The sequence below is a fragment of the Ambystoma mexicanum genome, chromosome 6q (genome assembly GCF_040938575.1).
Source record: "Ambystoma mexicanum isolate Mex_15411 chromosome 6q, UKY_AmexF1_1, whole genome shotgun sequence".
Classification (NCBI taxonomy): Eukaryota; Metazoa; Chordata; class Amphibia; order Caudata; family Ambystomatidae; genus Ambystoma; species Ambystoma mexicanum.
The window spans coordinates 1,262,896,018-1,262,915,764 of NC_090937.1; the positions used below are offsets into that span (position 1 = coordinate 1,262,896,018).

The 19,747-nt window shown below is 47.8% G+C and overlaps 1 protein-coding gene across 3 annotated transcripts in view; it reads left to right on the forward strand.

Annotated features, from left to right (window-relative positions):
- Nucleotides 1-19,747, forward strand: part of SEPSECS (Sep (O-phosphoserine) tRNA:Sec (selenocysteine) tRNA synthase) — a 1,182,953-nt gene that overhangs the window by 1,016,075 nt on the left and 147,131 nt on the right. For all 3 annotated transcript variants that reach the window (XM_069631868.1, XM_069631867.1, XM_069631866.1), the window contains exon 10: nucleotides 18,996-19,086. In XM_069631868.1, the coding sequence (XP_069487969.1) occupies nucleotides 18,996-19,086 (91 nt within the window). The remainder of the gene's footprint in view (nucleotides 1-18,995; nucleotides 19,087-19,747) is intronic.

A 19,747-nucleotide genomic window follows, 5' to 3' on the forward strand; every position in this document is an offset into this window, starting at 1 on the left:
TAGGAATTAATTAACAATGTTTCTTTGTGCACTAATGCAGGATCACCTGCCCTTAGTTCTGTTTTTTAGTAGAACTTTCTAATCCTTTGGTATTACTTTGTGTATAATATGTGGTAGTCCTCACTCAGCCATGTTTGTATGAACAATGGGCGTGAGGGCTTATAATCCATAATGAAATTGTCTACTTCATATTTATATTTGTCACAATCTGACATTAAGTAGGCTTGCAACATGTGATGCAAGTTGATATTCTTTGTCTATGTATGAGTACTGTCTTGTGGTGTGGCTGGAGGAGACGCTCTATGGCAGCGGTATTCAAACTGTGGATCGCGGCCCCGCGGGGTGGCTGCATCCCTGGAGGGCGTGAGAGCCCAGCATGAAATGTAAAAAAAAAAAATTATTTTCTTTTTTTTAGAGATTGGAAGAAATGGGCGGGGGCGGATCACATGGTCAGGCTGAAGCATGACACTGCCTCAGGCACCAATGAAAAAGTGGCTCGCAGTTGTAAATGGATATTCATTCACAGACTTTGAATAGTACACAAGGGGGTGCTTTGTGTTAAAATGTAAGTACATTGTGATATTTATAGAACATTTATTCAGCAACAGTGGTCAGAATTACTAACTGCATAGTGAAGTAACTCATCAAACTGGCTCACATTAGCCAAAACGGTGGCACATTTTGACTGGCCCACACTAGCATTTTGTATTTTTGGTACAGGCATTGCCCTATAGGCCAGTCCGAGCCAGGTGGCTCATCCATAAGGGTGAGGGGGCATCCACCCAGTGGCCCGCTCACCCATTATGGAGGAGCTAAGGAGCCAGCCCAGTGAAACAATGAGCACTCCCTCAGCTGCTTTTTGCAGCTGAGGGAGTGCTCCTGGGCTAGCTGAACTGTCAAAGGGAAACCCTATTTCCCTTTGACAGTTCAGTTCGGTTCCCCAGCCGCACATGCTCACTGAGCCATGCAAGGCTGGGGCGTTTTACTTTTCCAGCATTGCATAGCTCATTGGAAATGCTGGTTGGGTCACTGCATGTCTGTATGTGCGAGGGGGAGCTCCTGCGCCTCCTGGCACATACGAACAGAGCAGCCAGCACATACATGCAGGCCAATGCAGAAGGTATGTTTATGTTCATTTTTTTTATTGAAACGTGTATAGATGCGTGAATGCTTTTGTTATGTGTGAGTGTACGGTGATGGATGCTCGTGTGAATGATAGAGTGATTGCTGTATGAATGTGTGTGCGTGTATGTGTTAGTTTGTTTTGGTCCGTTGAGCTGATTTTGGCAAGTGGTGGATAGATGGGGGAAGGAGGGTTGTACAACAAAGGCATTTTAAAAATGTCTAAATGCCTTTGCTGCACAATCCCCCTACCCACCTGCCAAAATGAGCTCTCCTCCTGAGGTGCTGTGGAGCCCAGGGGATAGGGATTGTATTTTTTTACTGGATTTCTATCATAGATGTCCAGTCAAAAATACCATGCTTTCCCCCTTGGCACCCAAACGCCTTACACACATAACCATGTTGATTGTGTTAGGCCTAGTTGGGCCTAGGGGACAGGGAGGGTATATTTTTGCTGGACATCTAATATAGGTGGCCAGTAAAACGTGTCATACCTGCCCCCTGGGCCCCCGCAGCAGCAATTGCAAACTGTTTGGATATTTACCCATTTTGTTTAAAAGAATGCTCTACAATGCAACGTTTGACCCATTATTTTATAAAAAAAAATTCATGGGGGGTCCCCCCCACCCCCTTGATTGGTTCGGACTCCCTCACTGCACTCGGTCGCTATGGCATTTTTGAAAGAAATGGTTATGCCCACCACTTAAAAAATTCACCAGCCGCCACTGGCTCTCGGACTGTGTTGGGAATGAGATGGGGGAGCCCAGGGACTGTTGTGGGAGCAGGAAGGGTGGGCACCATGGGATAGGGGTGGGAGCAGGGTGGGGAGAGCCCAGGGTGTGTGATAGTGTGGGGAAAGCCCAGGGACTGGGTAGGAGTGGGATGAGGGAGCCCAGCCACTGTGATGGGATCAGGTGGGGGATCCCAGGGACTATACTGGGAGTAGGGTGCAGTGACGGTACGCAATACATACTATCCATTTGGCATTTTTTGGGGGGCTGGCCTGCCCAAATTTCGCTCAGGGGGGGCAGGCCTAAAAAGTTTGAAGACCACTGACCTAGTGGATTTACAATGTGAGGCAGCTTCTTTGATTGGCATGCTCGTCAGAGTCTCGTATACAAAACAATCCAGTGTGCTCATGTATGGACATCACACATTTCGCAGCTATCTCTTTAAAAAATAACACCAACACAGATGGGCGGGGCAGGGGGGTTCCGAACAATGTGTTTGCTCAGGAGAGCCTTGGCATACAAAGTTTGAAGACCACTACTCTATGGGAACATTTGTTGCTTCCCCTATGAACGTTTGAGATTTAGATATTTGGGTGTGAATGTAGTTTAATGATTGAGCCACATCTAGTATGTTTATTTCTAACTGGTGGAACAATAGAGGGCTTGTAGATGTTAAGAGAAGGTAGTATGGCACTTAGAATCTCTCCTGTGGATGAGGATTTTGATATGGTTTAGGTGATGGAGCCTAGGTGATTATTCTCAACTAATGCTCAGTGGTGTAATTAGTTTGTAGTTGCATGGAGGTACCATGTGGAAGGATGAAGACGAATGGTGTTTCTTTAATGAGTGCCTTGTCCATTTGATACTCTTACGTCCCGTCCCCTTTCATCCATACTGGATGGGCGTCCCTTCCAAGGGACGAGAGACAGAACCCTTTTCACCAGAAAAAACCTTCTTCCCCTTTAAATTTAGAGGGGCGCAGGGGTGCGGTCCTGCGAGCATGCGTTGCCCTGACTCCTCCCTCCGGTGCCACACCTCGGTCCCCTTTTACGCGTCGACAGGAACAAATTCACCAGCGTGCCTGGGATACTTCTTCTCTTCTGTCTTTTTATCTTTCAGGTACTCGGTCCTCAGGCGTCATGATCCTCCCTGGCTCATGTCGACTTCTGCAGAGTTCAGCGGGTGTCCATCCTGCGACTGACTCTTTCCAACTTCAGACCCCCCACGCCATCTGCCTACATTGCCTTGGCCCTGACCACGGCTGACAAGCTTGTACTGCGTACCACACACTTTCCTCTAGGTCTCTGAAGAGAAGACTAGCCAGGTAGAGGGAGCTCTTCCAGAGATCACCTCCAAAGGACCTGAAGGACTTAGTCAATTATCGATCCAAGCCCAAGGTAGGGCCACTCTTTTCCAGCGCACCCCTCAAGGGAGACTCCTCTCCAGGGACTCGCCCGAGCGGTAGGACCCGCTCAGGTTCTCATACCAGCACGAGTATCAAGGCTAAATCAGCCTTCGGCCGGCAGGCCGATGACAGTGCTGAGGGACCGGAAGGTTCTTTTACCAGGTCTACACCCGAGGGGCCACGCCCTAGTACCGGCAACATGTCCGAGTCGGCGCCTATACGCAGTTCTACGGGGAGATCCGTCGAGGGTGAAAAGCCTACCAGGTCTCTGCCTGAGGTAGAGGGTAGGCCTCATGATCCACACTAGAGTCCTGGACAGGGCTGGGCCCAGTGAGCCAAGCAACACGACACAGGCACGTGGAAGGCAGCTCGACAAAATGACCGCCGTGCCAGACATTTATGACATCCGCCCGATACTGCACCAAGGCAGGCAGCAGGTGGAGGAACGTGTGTCAAGGTGGGCCTGGTGTCAACCAGGTATGTGGCCTACAGCCTACCCTTCATTTGTGCAGGGCAGGTTTCCACTACGTCCATATGGGCAGGGTACGCAACGGCTCCAGCAGCCGCCTGATAACCCGTCAATTACGCCTGCCACCCCTCTGGCCTTTGAGGACAGATTCTTTGAAAGGTTCCTCGGGCTCATGAAATCTCCTCGGATGGGGGTCATCCTCAGGGACGCCACCAGGGACGTGCTCCAGCCAATGGCTCCGGTGCCGCAGGCCCCAGTACAGGCGTCTCTGGCCCCTATACAGCATTTTCCGCCTGCTCCGGCCCCCCAACCGATAGTGCAGGTGGTTCCGTACCAGCCTCCGGCTCTGGTCTCAACACCCCAGCCTTTGGCTCCCAGCACCCCTCAACTGGTGCCGGACCAACCCGACCCTCAGGTGGACACAGATGAGGAGGACGACCCTGACACACCGTCATCAGCCAAGTCCTTCCATGAACATCTTGCAGCGCTGGCAGAGTACTTGGGCCTTCCTCAACCTGAGGTTGAGCAACCATCAGAGGGGGTCCTCGACGAAGTCCTCACGCTACGTCCCACAGCGAGAACAGGGATCCCGTTGCAGAAGGACATAGTCGTCTTGACCAAAAAGGGCCGGCTGAAGCCCCACTCTGTCCAGCTGGTCAATCGACGCCTGGACACCAATTACAGGCAGATGGAGGGGGATTCACCCTTGCTATCGGCCCACCCTCAGCTGCACTCTTCGGTGATCGTTTCAGCATCACTATACTCCACGCCTCAGTTGTTCTCAGCCTCTTCCTCCCTGGCGCTGCTAGGCAAGGAGGAGAAGATCTTGGAGGCATACGGGAAGAAGCTGTATTCCAACGCGTCCCATCTCCGTCAAGCCAACGCGGATACCATGCTGGCAGCGGTTAACCAGAGGCATTGGCGGGAAATTGCCGTTTTCCTCCCAGAGCTTCCAGCGCAGAGCCAATCACGATTCAAAGCGGGACTGGCAGAGTCCAAGATGGTGGCACAAGACATCATGGAGTCCACCGTGGCCCACTTTGACACCTCTGGCCGGGCCATCTGCATTGCCACGGACATGAGAAAAACAACCTGGCTATGTGCTACTAAATTCAACCGGGATGTCCAGGAACGCATATTAGAACTTCTGTTCGAAGGGGGTGACCTCTTCCACTCCACCACAGACGAGGAGCTGGACAAAAAGAAAAACGGCCCACAAACAGCCAAGTCTTTATTCATCCTTACAAAGACCACGGCCAAAACGTACACCCAGTCATAGCAGCGCTCGGACAAGCGGCGTAAATACAGAGGGTTCTGCAGCTTTCAAGAGCGGAGGTCCAGGCAGCCTGACCGTTCGCTGACGCAACATCGGCGCAAACAACAAAAAGGGGGAGGGGAGAGTAAGGGCTTTTTCCAGTCCCCCTCCTCCGCAACAGCCTCAGAGGGAAAGAAGGCATGACATGCCCCTCCGGGTCCGCGTGTCTCCAGTGGCGGGCAGGCTTGCTCTCCATGCACAGTTCTGTCACCAGAATTTTCTGGACCCCTGGGTCCTCTTTGTAGGATCCACTGGGTACAGCCTACCCATCCCAGCCTCTCCTCCCACTTCCCCTCCACTCCCACAGGTTGGGACAGCAACTCTTTTGGCAGAGATCTGGTCGCTCGTCGAGAGCCAGACAGTGGAAGAAGTCCCAGCCTCCCAGCGAAGCTTGGGCTTCTACTTGAGGATTTTTGCCATTCAGAAAAAGAACCAGGCGGGCCTGAGTTGTGCTGGACCTTTCCACCCTCAACCTCTACAAAAATTCAAGATGGTTACGCCGGCTTTAATAGCGGAGACATTGAGCAGGGGAGACTGGATGTGGTCCCTGGATCTGAAGGACGCGTACTTACGCGTCCCGATTTGGCAGCCTCATTGTTGTTTGCTACGATTCAGGATCATGGGCTACCATTTCCAATACAAGGTGCTTCCCTTTGGCCTCAACACGGCCCCCAGGGTCTTTACCAGGCTGATGAATACAGTGGCTGCCCTCCTCAGGGCCACCACACCTATCCATACTTCGACGACTGGCTCGTCAGGACTTCCTTTCTGGAAGCGGTGCACCGCTCCTCTCATGCCCTCATGAACGCACTTCACGATCTGGGCTTTTCGCTCAATCTCAAGAAGTCGCAGCTGCAGCCTACGCAGATTCTGACCTTCTTGGTGCTCCTCTGGGACACAGGATCTGAGAGAGTTTTTCCTTCGGAGGACAAGATCTCGGCCATCAAGAGGGCCACTGCGCACTTCCTCAGCAGAGAAGTGACATTGGCCTGGTGGTACCAACACCTACTGTGACTCGTGGCAGCGGTCCTTTTGGCTGTCCCCCACATGAATCTCAGGATGAGGAGGATACAGCTGTACTTCGCTGCATCATGGAACCAGGGACAGGGCTCTCGGGCAGAGATGATAATCTTTCCTCCTTCTCTTCACCCAGACCTCACATGGTGGTCCAGGGACTGCAACCTATGGAGAGGCAAGCCCTTCCGGCAACCTACCCCGCAGGTCACCATCACTACGGATTCCTCCCTTGAGTGATGGAGGGCCACCCTGGACAACCATTGCGTCCATGGCACCTGGACCCGGCAGGAGCAGGAGTACCACATCAATTGGCTGGAACTGAAGGCGATTTGGCTAGTGCTCAGAGCCTTCCTTCTGGTTTTCGAGGGTAAGGCCGTCCTCATTCAGATAGACAACTCGACCAGCATGTTCTATGTCAACAAGCAGGGAGGTACCAGGTCCTCTCCACTGTGCAGACTGGCAGTCAGCATGTGGGAATGGGCCCTGGAGAACCTCTACCTCACGGCCGTCCACCTTCTGGGAGAGTCCAACCTGGCGGCAGAAAGGCTCAGCAGACTGGGATCGGACAATTGAGTGGCAGCTAAATGACCTCATATTGCAGGAGATCTTCAGCAAATGGGGACACCCCCATGTGGACCTCTTTGCCTCCTGCGACAACAGGAAGTGCCAACAGTTTGCCTCCTGGCAGGGGCAGGGCCCCGGCTCCCTGGGTAACGCATTTCAGATTCAGTGAAACGGCATGACAGCATACGCCTTCCCGCCCACGCCGCTGATACACAGGGTGATATGCAAGATCAAGGAGTCTCACCAACTCAGCGTCATTCTGATAGCTCTGTGGTGACCAGCCATGGTTCTCGGTGCTGCTCAGCCTCTCGGAGAGACCTCCCATTCGCCTTCCGACGGGCCCAGTACATCTTCTGGTGCAGCATGGGGGCATGCTCAGTTCCTGAGCAGGTCACGCTAGGACACCTCAGCCTGTCTCAGGCAAATCTAGAGATCATACAGGGCGCTAGGAGCAAAGCTACCAGGGCTGAGTATAAGAGCAAGTGGACCCATTTGGGCGTGCAGGTAGACACTTGCCGCACTTACTTGGCAGCCATTGGCGCCTACAGAAACTCTGAGGAAGAGGCCTTCTCCTCTTCCAACCCGATTGTCAAGAAGCATCAAACGGGACTCGCCAGACTCTACCCACCCATCAAGAGGCCACACCCCTGTATGGGACCTCAAGATAGTGTTGGGTGCCATGGCGTACAAACCATTTGAGCCAATGGCGTCCGCGGACATCAGGCTGGTCACCATTAAGGCGGCCTTGCTAGTCGGCCTCACCTTGGCTCGCAGGATAAGCGCAATCCAGGCGCTGGTCGCCTCTGAGCCCTACACTACGTTTCACAGAGATTAAATAGTCCTGCAGACTCACCCAGCATTCCTACCTAAGGTGCCTTCCGCATTCCATCTAAATGAAGAAATAGTGCTGCCTGTGTTTTTTGCTGAGCCCAATGACGAGGCACAGAGAGTTCTGCACTGCCTGGATGTCAGGCGTGCCCTGAAATTCTACTTGGACAGGACCAAGGGCTTTCACAATTCGGACGCACTTTTCGTCACCTTCGGTGGATCAAGACCAGGATATCTGGCCTCCATAGCCCGTTGCATGGTCTCGGACAGGGACAGCATAAGCCACTGCCAGCCAACATGCACACCCACGCGGTCAGAGCCAAGGCTACGGCCATCACATTCCAGCGGCATGTCCCCTGGCAAGTCATAAGCTGGGCGGCCACATGGGCCACCACTTCGGCTTTCTGCAAGCACTACTGTTTGGATGTCGGCTCTAGATCAGACGCAGCTTTTGGACAGGCGATTCTTAGAAACCTGTTTGCTTAAGGAGGGTCTGGTCTCCTTTCCACCCTGGGGCTACACTCGGTTGTAATCGCCCATGCAGTATGGACGAAAAGGACGGGACGTAAGAGTAATTATAAGTTACTCACCGTAGTGACTAAAGTACTCTTAGTCCTTAGCCCCCTTTCCTCCATACTTCCCACCATCCTCCCCCCCTAATAAAACTGGTGTCATTGGGCAATGTTAATCTATTGTCAGCGCGTCTATGGGGGCTGAGGTGTGGCGCCGTAGGGCGGAGTCAGGGCAGCGCACGTTAAGAGTATGTTAGTCACTATGGTGAGTAACTTATAATTTTGTCAGGTGCAGGGACACAGCATTCTTTCAAGAGTGGTAGTAGTGATTTGGTGGGAGAGAAGAACAATGTTTCTTCAAGTTGAAATACGTTCTTATGTATATGCCTCAGTAGTTGTGCCATAATGAGGCATGGTGATCCAAAAATGTCATGTTCAGTTTGTAATCTCGATTCAAACCTTGTTCGCGCCTTACGGATAGGTAAGGGGCAGGCTTAGTGCTTTGGCTAATTGCCATTATAGGGGTCGGAGTGAGGCGCAATATGGCTAAGTGGTTCATCTAGGTTGTCAGGAACAGTGTGTTGTAACAAGAACACTTTTGCACTTCTGCAAGTTTGTTTACTGGGTGTACTTGTGTAGTAGTCATGGTGTTATATAGGTATGGAGTTCTGAGTGAGTTAGTAGCTGTCTTGTATATTTGATTTGAAGGGTCAAGGTTCAGTCTATGGTCTGACTCATTCAGTTGTGAGATTGTATCTATGTTGGGGTCACTGGTGTCCTGATGTGCCCGTATGAGAGACCTGATTAAATCCTTTCCGCAGAGGCTTACCGTCTCCAGAGCCCTGGTTCTTTCTAGACTGAACCACTGCAACAGTCTCTTTCTCAATCTTCCTACTTCTACTCTCCGTCCTCTAAAACACATCCAGAACAGAACTGCAAGACTTATCCTTGGCCTCAAGCCCAGGGACTGCATCTCTCTGGCGCGGAAATCCCTCCACAGGCTCCCCGTGGCTCCATGGATCAAGTTCAAGACCCTCTGCATAGTTCACAAGGCTTCTGGGGCCCGCACTATCTACAACTCTCTCTCCCTACATACTCTCCTTCTAGAGCCCTTTGCTCGTCTTCCAACTCTCTGCGGGTGAGCTGATTTTCAAAACGAAGATTTGGGGGTGGATAATTATCCTCTGCAGGTGCTTCCCTCTGAAACAACCTTCCTGCGGTTGCCAGACATTTCGTCGAAAAAAATTGGTCGACCAGACAAATGGTCGAACCAATTTGGTCGAAAACCAAATGGTCGAAATTTGTATCTTTTTTATTTTAACCTTTTTTTTTTTTTTTTGGGGGGGGGTCCCCCCCCCAACCCCCTTTTTTTCTCTAAAAACCCCTTTTTTGACTAAACGAAAACCCGAAAAATAAATATATAAATAAATAAAAAAATTCGACCATTTGGTTTTCGACCAAATTGCGTCGACCAAATTGCAGTCGACCAGTTTTTTTTCGACGAGTTGACTGGACACCCCTTCCTGCCTCTCTCCGTCTTGAGCCTGATCTCCTTAAGTTCCGTAAACTCCTCAAGACCTTGCTCTTCCTCTTTCCCTCTCCCTTGTTAACCCCCTCTCTATTCGTATCTAGTTCCCTCCTCCCTCTCTCCCTAACTACTCTGTTTGTTGACTGGTCGCCTGGTGCACCTTCAGACCCATACAGGTCTCAGGCTCCCCCACCAGTCCCTAGGCCTATACACTCTATTCCCCACTACTGCACTTCTGGAATTCATTCAATGAGAAGGGTAACCTCTCTGCACTTAACCCACTTAACCCAGGGCCCTGCTGAACTGGGCCCACTTGTTCCCTTCCCCCTCCTGCCTGCGCACTTACATTACCTGTGCGCAGGCAGGTAGTTTTTTGTATCTGTATGTTCTTCTCCTCCCACCCCCCCCCCCCTCATCACCTCACTCTGTCACGCACTTGCACTATCTGAAATGCTGTCGCCTAGTACGGTAGTTTAAGGATTGTATGTTCTTCTCCCTCTCCTCCCTCCCCTTTCTCTCCTCCCTTCTTGTCTTGCACTAGTAGTAATGCCATCAGGCCTAGTTTGCTAATCATTTTTGCTAGATCATTCGGAAACTTTGAGGCCTAAGAATGACTCTGTATTCCGCTGTTACTTCCCGCTTTGAAGCACTTCACTTGTGTGTAAGCGCTTTACAAATAAACAATTACAATTAAATGTCAGATTTCATATGGAAATGTGATTTGTATTCATCCCTCTGTTGCTTTTTGTAGTTTATTTCTGTGGAGAATAGGCATGATTGTAAGGGATTGGGGATGATACAGTGTTAACAAAAGCAAATAGTTACATTTTGCATTACAATTATATACTTGATCTGAAAGGAAAGTACTTGCCATTAATTAAGGAATGCAATCTCAGCTTTGAGCCCTAAAACAGAAGTTCCATGAAGTAGTGCCCTCTAGTTGGAGTGGGAAAACATAATGTTCGGTCAATGATTTCGAATATTCTGGAGAATTATGGCCAACCCATTAGAAAATGAAGGCAACACTGTCTAACATTGCTTTGTTTTTAAGTCCCTAAATGTTGAGCCAGGGATTAAAACCTAAAAGTTATATGAAAGTAAATAAACCATTTTGTTCATGCTTGCAAGTCTTTTGGGGATTGATGGTAATAATGCAATCCAGTTGTGTAAATTAGGAGAACCTAGGTTTAAACAATGACTGCCTAATTGATGCTGCATCACCATGCCAGTCCTGACAATAAGGACATCCTGCCAGAGCCCACAAACATGAAAGCCACATTTTTCATGTTGCCCCCGCTGCAAAGATGATTCCACTCCCCAAACCCTGTTGGGCCTGACATCCCTAGATGACATGCATTTGCTCAACATTTCTGGCAAAGGGTGTGAATTTCATGGCATATGATGTAAATCGCTAGCAAATTGTTAGTACCTCGAACCTTTACCTGTCAAAATATTAGCTAACTTTGTTAAGTCTGGTATTTATTAATGTATTACATTTTTGTAACGCCCAGACCTAAGGGTATCAGTGTTTGTACAGTATAACAGGTTAAAAAATATGGTAGCAGCCAGATGATACAGGCAGGATGGGGGAGGTGGCAGCATTTAAGTGTCAGTATATGTATCTATTGAAGAGCCAGGTTTTCACCAGTTACTTGAAGGTTGTGTAGGAAGTTTCCTCTCTGATGGCTGGAGGAAATGTGTTCCAGAGTGAGGGGGTGGTGACAGAAAAGCCTACTCGTCAAGCTCTGGCATTTTTGAATCTTGGATTAACAAGCACTGTGCTTTTAGAGGAATGGAGAGAACAAGCGTGGCGTTTCAGAGAGATGCCCCCATCTATTTAAACAAAAGCAACATTGTAGATGCAGTGATCCACTAGTGTCAGAGTTTTGAACTTGACGCAAGCTTTAATGAGTAGCCAGTGGGCATCATGCCTGTAAACTGAAATGGTGTTGGACCGGCGGAGGCTCAGGACTGCACGAAGAGCTTTGTTTTGGAGGAGTTGCAGGTTTGATAGGTTTGTTGTCGAGGTGCACTTGAGGAGGACGTTACAATAGTCAATTTTGCTGACGATAATAGCTCTAGCCAGCATCAGGCAGTTGGAGGGGGATAGGAATTCTCTGCTCAGGGAGATTAGTATTACAGAGTAGGCTGTAGATGAGGCCAAGGCGTTGATATGTTTGGTCATGTGGAGTTGGGCATCCAAATAGACCCCAGGGTTTAACTGAGGACTGGGATGGGGGTACCATCAATAGAGATGGAGGAGTAAGGCGCAGCTGAGGCGGAAAGGGGAACCCACAAATAGCAGTTCATTTTTATTATCATCGTTCAGACATAAATTGTGAGTGGCCATCCAGTTTTGGATGGTGGAGTACATTTCTTTAATGACATTGGTGTCCTCAGAGTGATTTCGAGTGATGGGGATGAGTATTTATGTATCAGTGAAGTTAGTGTACGTGAGAGTCAAGGATGTCAAAGAGAGGCTTTGTGTTGGTATTTTAGAGGGTGGGAGACAGGCAAGAGCCTTGGAGGACACCCAGTGGTGCTGGGATGGGGTCTGCAGCTGAGTTACTGATGCAGATTCAGGAAGTGTGATCTCCCAGGAAGGATTTAACCCAGACAATGGCATCGGAGGAGAAAAGGAATCGATAGCCAAGGTGTTGGTAGAGTATGATGGTCAACCAGGTCAAAAGCAGCGGATACGTCGAGGAGGAGGATGGCAAGGCTCACAGCATATCTGATGCTGTGCAGCTGTATTTTTAGGACCAACAAGGCAGTTTCGATGCTGTGATTTGGTTGGAACCCAGATTGTCTAGTGCCAAGAAGCTGATGGGATTCTAGCAAGTGTTGGACTTTTGAAATGGGCGATACAGTTGAGTATTTTGAGCAGAAAGGGGATGGAGGGGATGGGACAGTAGTTAGTGGGTAAAGCAGGATCAAGAGAGGTTTCTTTAAGCAGTAGAGTAATGCAGGCAGATTTGATGCAGTTCAGCACAATGCAAGTATTAAAGGAGGCATTCAAAGACGGTCATGATAGGTGATACTGTGGACGCACACAGTTTTACAGTGTGCGGTGGACATGAGTTACCCTTTCAGTTTGAGGATTTAAGGGCCAGGACAGACCCTTCAAAGACTTTTGAGCACTAGAACAGTGTGGTATCTGTGAGGATACAGGATTTGGGCGTGGGGGTTGGTGGCAGGAGTTTTGGACGCAAGTTGGATTTTTTTGGCATTCATTTTGTTGCAAAGTAAATCAATCTTATTGGAGAGGGCATCCGTAATGGTAGTAAAACATTCTTTGTCAGTCCTGGTGAGTATTGGGCCTGGTAGGGTTCTCTAATTCTCATAAGATGGAGGAAAGTTCTTTTGAATCTGAGCTACCATTTGAGATCCTCGTATTGTATGATTTGGCCTATAAGAGAAAAACACTTTTTGTTCGGTCTTGGCGGCTTTGGCAAAGTGTGCGTAGTTGTCTTGGGCGCTTTCTTTTTGGTAAAGGTGCTCAAGGGATCTCTTGATTCGACGAAGCAAAACCAGTTTGCAAATTTTAGATTTCAACGGAGCATGATGATCCATCATAAGGAGGAGGCTCTGATGGTAGTGGTGTGCTAAGGTTTCTGGGCGATTGTTGACTGGTGGTGTGGAGGTGAGAAGGGAGGAGAGGGTGGTCATAAGCATCTCATGCGTACGTTTGCAAGTGTTATGGACCAGGATCGGGCTAAGTGCAGGAGCAGTAGAAGCTGGATGATTGGAGTGTAGAATAACAAATTCAATATGGAAGTGGTCAGACCAAGATACAGGAGATATGGTGGAAATTCCAAGGGTGACTTTGTTGGTAAGAATCCAGCCTAGGATGCGTCCCTTACTGTGCATTGGAGAGCTTTCTAGTTGTGTAAAATTCATCTCCAGTAAGGCTTGTGGCAGCTGGATGCTTTGTTGTCACTAGCATTGTTAAATCCAGATTGAGGTCACCTAGAATGATAAACTTGGTGGAGGGTTTAACTAGAGGAGTGATCATAAGGGGGATATCGAAGTCCAGTGACTTGGTGAGCTCCGCTGGCGATATAGGAGGAGGTGGTTGTAAGTTGTCTGTGGTTTAAAGGAGAGTTTCAGGAGGAGAGATTTGTACCCTGGTACTGGGAGGGGAGAGAAACAATTCTCCTGAGGAGGAGCGAGGATTTGGCGATGCGTGCCACACCACCATCTGAGGCCGTAATGCGGTCAGTCCTAAAGATGGAATGGTTAAGAGGGATAGCTATGGATAGTAATGGCCCTAGGGGCATCGTGCAGCCAAGATTCCTTAATGGCAAGCATATCAAGGTCCTGATCAGGTTGCACTTGAGAGATGCATCTTTGATACTGGATAGGGAGTTGTGGGGTGGACAGGGAAGGAGGAGGGAGGATGGTACGAGAGGAGAGTCTGGTGTTTCTTGCGGATCCCAGAATGGAATATGTGTGTTCAGGTATTGTCGTGGCAGTTGGCAGAGTTCTAGAATGCAATCTCAGGAGGTATTTCAAGCCAACAGAGGGTTGTGGTAGAGAAGAAGGTAGTTTGTGGTACTAACAAGCAGTCTTGTAACACCGAACCTTAGAGTGGCTGGATCTAGCACTGTTCGATGTGGGAGACCGCAGTGTGGGTGCTAGAGCCAATCTAACAATGGTTGGATTAGACACCAAGTGTACTGGGAGTTGCACTGCTTGAGGTGGGAGACCGCAATGTAGGGACTAGAGCAATAGTGACAGTTTCAAATTTAGTTGATTTGGATTTGTTTCTGCGTAGCAAGGGTAGAGATGGTGAGGAGGATGAGAAAACCCTATTAGGAATGAATGTGGGATAACTGCTTGGTTTAGGGTCTCCACAAGACCATAGAGATGGATGGAAGGGGGTGGGAATAGGATTACTTTAAAGCATGGTATAGGCAGTGGTATCTAGTGTCCTGGAGTTAGGGGGTGTGTTGCAGCTCGTGCTCAGCGGTGTAAGAGTGCAAGGTCCCTCAGTTGAGTTGGCTTGGAAGCAGTGGGCAGGGGGGAGGAATGGAGTGGAACGAGGGGCAAGGAAAATGGGGGCTCAGGGGTAAAGGAGAGGCTGGGAATAGTTGCGCTGTTAAGAACAGGCTGATAAAGTGCTGTGGTCTGTGCACGGTTAACATCGTGTAGTTGCTTGGGTATTGGTTAGAGCACGGGGACTGCGGAGGGTAGGAATAAAGTTGTGGAGTTATGCTGTGAAGTCGGCAGGCAGAGGGGCCCGGCGTAGGAGACTGGCAGATGCAGCGCTTAGTTGTTGCAAGGATTGTGGCAGGGATTGCTCGTTGATAGAAGGCAAAGTTTGGTACTTTGTGGTACGGAGGCCAGCAGAGACCTGGAGAGTGAGCAGTGACTTAATATTGTATCGCTTACCTTGTGAGGTATGAGAGCACGTGCGAGGCTCCATGAAGGCTAATTAGGAGGCAAGGGGGCTGCTGCGCCAGGGGAGTGAGGAAGGAGCTGGGTAATGTGGAAGAACAGGATCAGCAGGATGGCACTGTATAATGTTCATGGCCGGACAGGGCCAGACCGGAGAAGGCCTTTGTGGGGGGAGGGGGGTGGCTTCCCTTGCTGTCTCCCATAGGTAGCTGTTATGAGACTTTCAGGCATCCAATCAATGGGATGCAAGGGAGGGCACTCGGTGCTGCAGGACTGGAAGCCACTGTAATAGACGCAGCCATTTTTAAAGGGATTTTGGTCCCTAGACCCGTGAAACAGCATCAGCCACAATGATTTTGAGGCCAGCAGGGCTTACATAAACTGCAGCATCTGCTGCTTCGATGATGGCAGGATCGTGGCACCGATGCACCTCCAGGGTGACCTAGCTTTCACAGCTAGACAGGAGAAGGCCTTAGTGGAGGGGTGGGGGGCAGCTTCGCCTGCCGGCTCCCATACGTAGCTGTTATGAGACTTTCAAGCGCCAGTCAGTGGGATGCAAAGGCGGGCACTCCATGCTGCAGGACTGGAATGCACTGCAATTCCAGGCACCCATTTCTAAAAGTAATATAAGTCCCTAGACTCAGTGAAACAGCATCAGCCACAGTACATTACCTGGTAAATCATGTATGTTGGAATTGGATGGCAAAGCCTGGCCAATGTTGTAATTGGTAATTTGTTGTCAAAACCTAATATTTTGTGTCCACCTTGAATACGGTGTCACTACCTGTCAATTGATTTGATAGCTGGACAGCAGACAATACTGAGACATGTAAGGGCTGTGCTGGTAATTGGTGTGCGCACCTAATCATGCGATGGGTAACATCTGTATTATCCAAGCAAAACCGCTACGTGATTTCAGCAAAATGTCATAACCTTGTATGCAATTGAAATACCAGATCGTTTGCTGCCACTAGCCACCACATGATGCGGATACCTAGGCATTTCATTGCAATACCTTGCATATCATGATAATACATGAATAAACGTGGCACCAGCTTGTTCGCAAGTTCAGAAGATGGGTATATGATTTCTAGAAATAGTGACCAATTATTTGGATATTAAGCTTATTGTGTTTGTATAACATTCATGCCACCAAAGCTGTTCGAAAGACATAAAAATATAACTATTCAGAATCCCAAACTATTATAAACTATCAAGTAATTGCCCATCTCCACAGTCTGTTTTATTGTTTTGGTTTTCCTTTTAAGAATTTTTTTTTAAATTTGATTTAATTGATTACAATTTTTACAAATTTAAAGCAAATCACTCCCCTCCGTTCACAATCTTGTTAATAAATTCTACACTTTGCCATCCCGGCTGTCAAAATTCTGTTGCAGTCCAGGGATCAAGGCCTCAACGTGAGATAATGGGGTGGACAAGGGTTAAGGATTCATATTAGCTTTCTGGTTACTAAGACCAATTTAAAGTTCCATGTCCGTGTTAGCATGGTACACCTATGATCATTCTCAGCTTGTTGGACTTCATGTTCCATGCGTAATTGAACCATGAGCCAAAATTCTTCGCATAAATGAAACGCCCGCTATCACCCAGGCTGTCCTTTCCACGTTGATCAGGTACCCACACCATTCTTCCTTGTCCTGTATTTGGAACTTTGACACCAAAGGGACCAGGAATTATTTATGTTCCTTAATCAGCCCAGGACAAAAGACTATTAAGTGTTTGGTGGTTTCAACCTGATCCAGTGTTGAGCAGAATCTACAAGTGCTTCCCTCTGTTGTGCCACGTATTGCATTAATCTCGTTGGTGGGGAGCAAATTTAGTTGCATTCTTAGAAAGGACTCTGTGTTCTATTCGGGAATGTTTGCAGATAACCCCAAATATGGTACAACTTTTTGGTGTTTGGGGGTAGGTCGCTGGTGAGTTTGCATGAGGCTGCTTTCTCCAGGGTAGTAATCTAATTGTTGTTCATGAGTTTCTTCTTGACTCTGGTTGGATTTGACCTCAAGTCTGATTCCAAGCAGCCGATTTCTTCCCATTTTTTCCTGGTTTTAGTCGACCACTGAATTAATAACTTGCTCAATCCACTCGCTAGTTCTTTGTTTATTATCTGGAAAAGTGATGTGCTTGTCGATATGATAATTTTACGGAATAACACCATAATATTTCTTTTTACCCTGGCACACAGCGAAGAAGGGCTTAATTCTCTGCATATTATTGATATTGCTGTTGAGTTAGGGAGATTGAGTGTTTTCCTCAAAAATATCCCTTCAAACTTAGGCCATAGGTTACATGGTATTTCTGACATGGCCTCTGCCCCGTAAATTAAGGCAGGCACTACTTTTGCCTTGTAAAAGGTGACTAATGGAACTGAGGAAAAGCGGCCAAATCTTCTATCCATTAACTTTGCTTGCCTGGGCAAAGTGTTTACTTTCTCCAGGAGTACATCCTGCATTGGGGTCTCGATGGCACTGTTGTTAAGGGTAACTCCCAAGTATTTTAACTTTTTAACTTGTTAGATCCCATTTTGACCCAGAGACAATTTGAAGGACTCTCTCTGGATGTTTGTTTTTTCTAGGCACATGACTTTGATTTTGTCTTGGTTTATCTCCAGACCGTTTTGGATGGTACATCTCTGGAGACTGTCCAGTTGGTGTTGGAGGCCGATTTCCGTTTGATCGATCAAGAGCAGATCATCGGCGTATAAGAGGCGGGTCACTCTTGTTTCACCAATACTTGGAGGGAAGGATCTAAGTAACGGCTCAAAGTCATTGATGTCTGAAACATAGAAGTTATAAATGGCGGGCGCCAAAGGGCAGCCCTGCTTGACCCCTCCTGATGTCGGGATCATAGATAATGCCCTGCATGGTTTAAATGCACTATCAAAGAGGTGTCCAAGTGGAGAGCGATAAGGGGCTCTGTTAGTTCACCTGGACAATTCCTCTCTGCTTATTTCTTTTACAGGAGGTCACAGTTTACCCAGTCGAAGGCTTGGACTAGGTAAACGAATGCTATGAAAATCCTTGGTCTGCCTTCTTGGATCTTACCCTTTAGAATGTTTAACAGCATAATATTGGCTGATGTGCCGATGTTTTTCACAAAACCAGTTTGGAATGGATCGGTTCCGCCTGCTGTCCTTGTCCAATCCTGAAATTGCGTCAGGAGAAGAGAACCAAAGATGTTGCCAATCACGTCTAACAATGTGATACGACGGTAGTTTTTGGGAGCTTCGTTCCTCCCTTTCTTGAAAATTGTCACTACCGTCGCTGTTCTCCAGGAATTGCGAATTTGCTGAGTAAGCAATGCTTTTTTGATTACCTCGTGTACAAAGTTGTCCCATTCCTCCGGGTTTTCCTTCAGCATAGCGTTTGTCAAGCCATCGGGGCTCCATGCCCTGGAGGAGTTCAACTTTTGTATTTTCCCTAAAATGGTTTCATCGTCGTGGGTGAGAGTCCATTCTTTAAATGCTTTTGGCAGCAAAGTCGGTAAGGTTGGAGTTAAGCTGTGAAATAGCGTTAAAAAATGTTCCTTCCAAGATGATTCACTGACATTGTTTGTCATATGCATGGTGTCCTTCATTTACCAGTTTTCTGGTGCGTTTTTTTTAAACTGAAGTATTTTAGTAAGGGTATGTAATCCACAGGTTCTTCCTCCATGTGATCACTTTCGTCGGTTGCAACTGAGATGTACTTTCTGGTTAATGCTTTGATATCCTGGCTCTTTAAAAGGCATTTCCCGCTGTTACACACTTCCACTTCTACCTTCATGAATGACTCTACTGGTTTGGGTTCAGTCAACCATGACGTGGTTAGAAGGTTGTGATCACTGTTTACAGTCCTAATCACAACTGTTTTTGTGCGCTGTAAAAGTTCTCTAGATACATAAATGTGGTCTGGATCAGCAGACTGGTCACCGCTTTCCCAGGTTGGTACCAGGAACTTTATTGTTTTTAAAACCCTGTTAATAAATAATTGTTTCCATATTGAAAGATAGTAGGATTACTCGTATTCAATATATTTTTACTGACATTTTATTTGGAGAAGACATGTGAGATGTACTCTTACCCTTGATCCTTGTTTTACACAGGAATGTCCCTAAAGAATCTAGAAGAACAAAGTGGTGCTGCTGTGACTCAGTTGGGATCCATGCTGTTTACAAGACAAGTGTCTGGAGCTAGGTGAGCCAGAGACATATTAAGATTTTATACTAGTTCATGAAAGACTTCCTAAAGCTGGCTTCTATTGCGTGGAAGCACCTCGTGTACCAAATACTCCTGCCCGGAGTTCTATTTAATGTTCTTTAGTGGCCCTGCTTATTCATTTTTTTTTTTTTAAATATGTTTATTTTCAATCAAGGTAGGTCGACAATCATACAACATGAGCAATAGATGTGACCCCTCAAACATCCCCCTCAAGTCCCATCCCACTAACCCCCAATCCCAATCTGGGGGCAAGCTTACAATTCCAGGCAGGATTTATGTTGAAGTTTGCTAACTTTGTGCAACTTGTGCAAACAACTGTTGGATGAAACAGGACCCACAATATTTGGTGAAGGTGCTCACACAAAATGCTTAAAAACAAACTTAATAAATAAGAACTCAAATTCGTCATGACCACAGAGGGGAGAAGAAAAAAAAAAGGAAAGAAAAATGGAAAAGCTGAGGTCAAAATCGTTGCTTCATCAGATGTCTGAGCATCACATGGAGAAGTCAAAAACTGGGCACATAAGTAATGCAACACAGCAAATGCTTTATAGGAGGACAGAGGTTCAAAAGCCGGACTGTCAAACTAACCTAGAACCTCACTTGACTTTGTAAACCTCCAAAGAGTTTGTTAGGC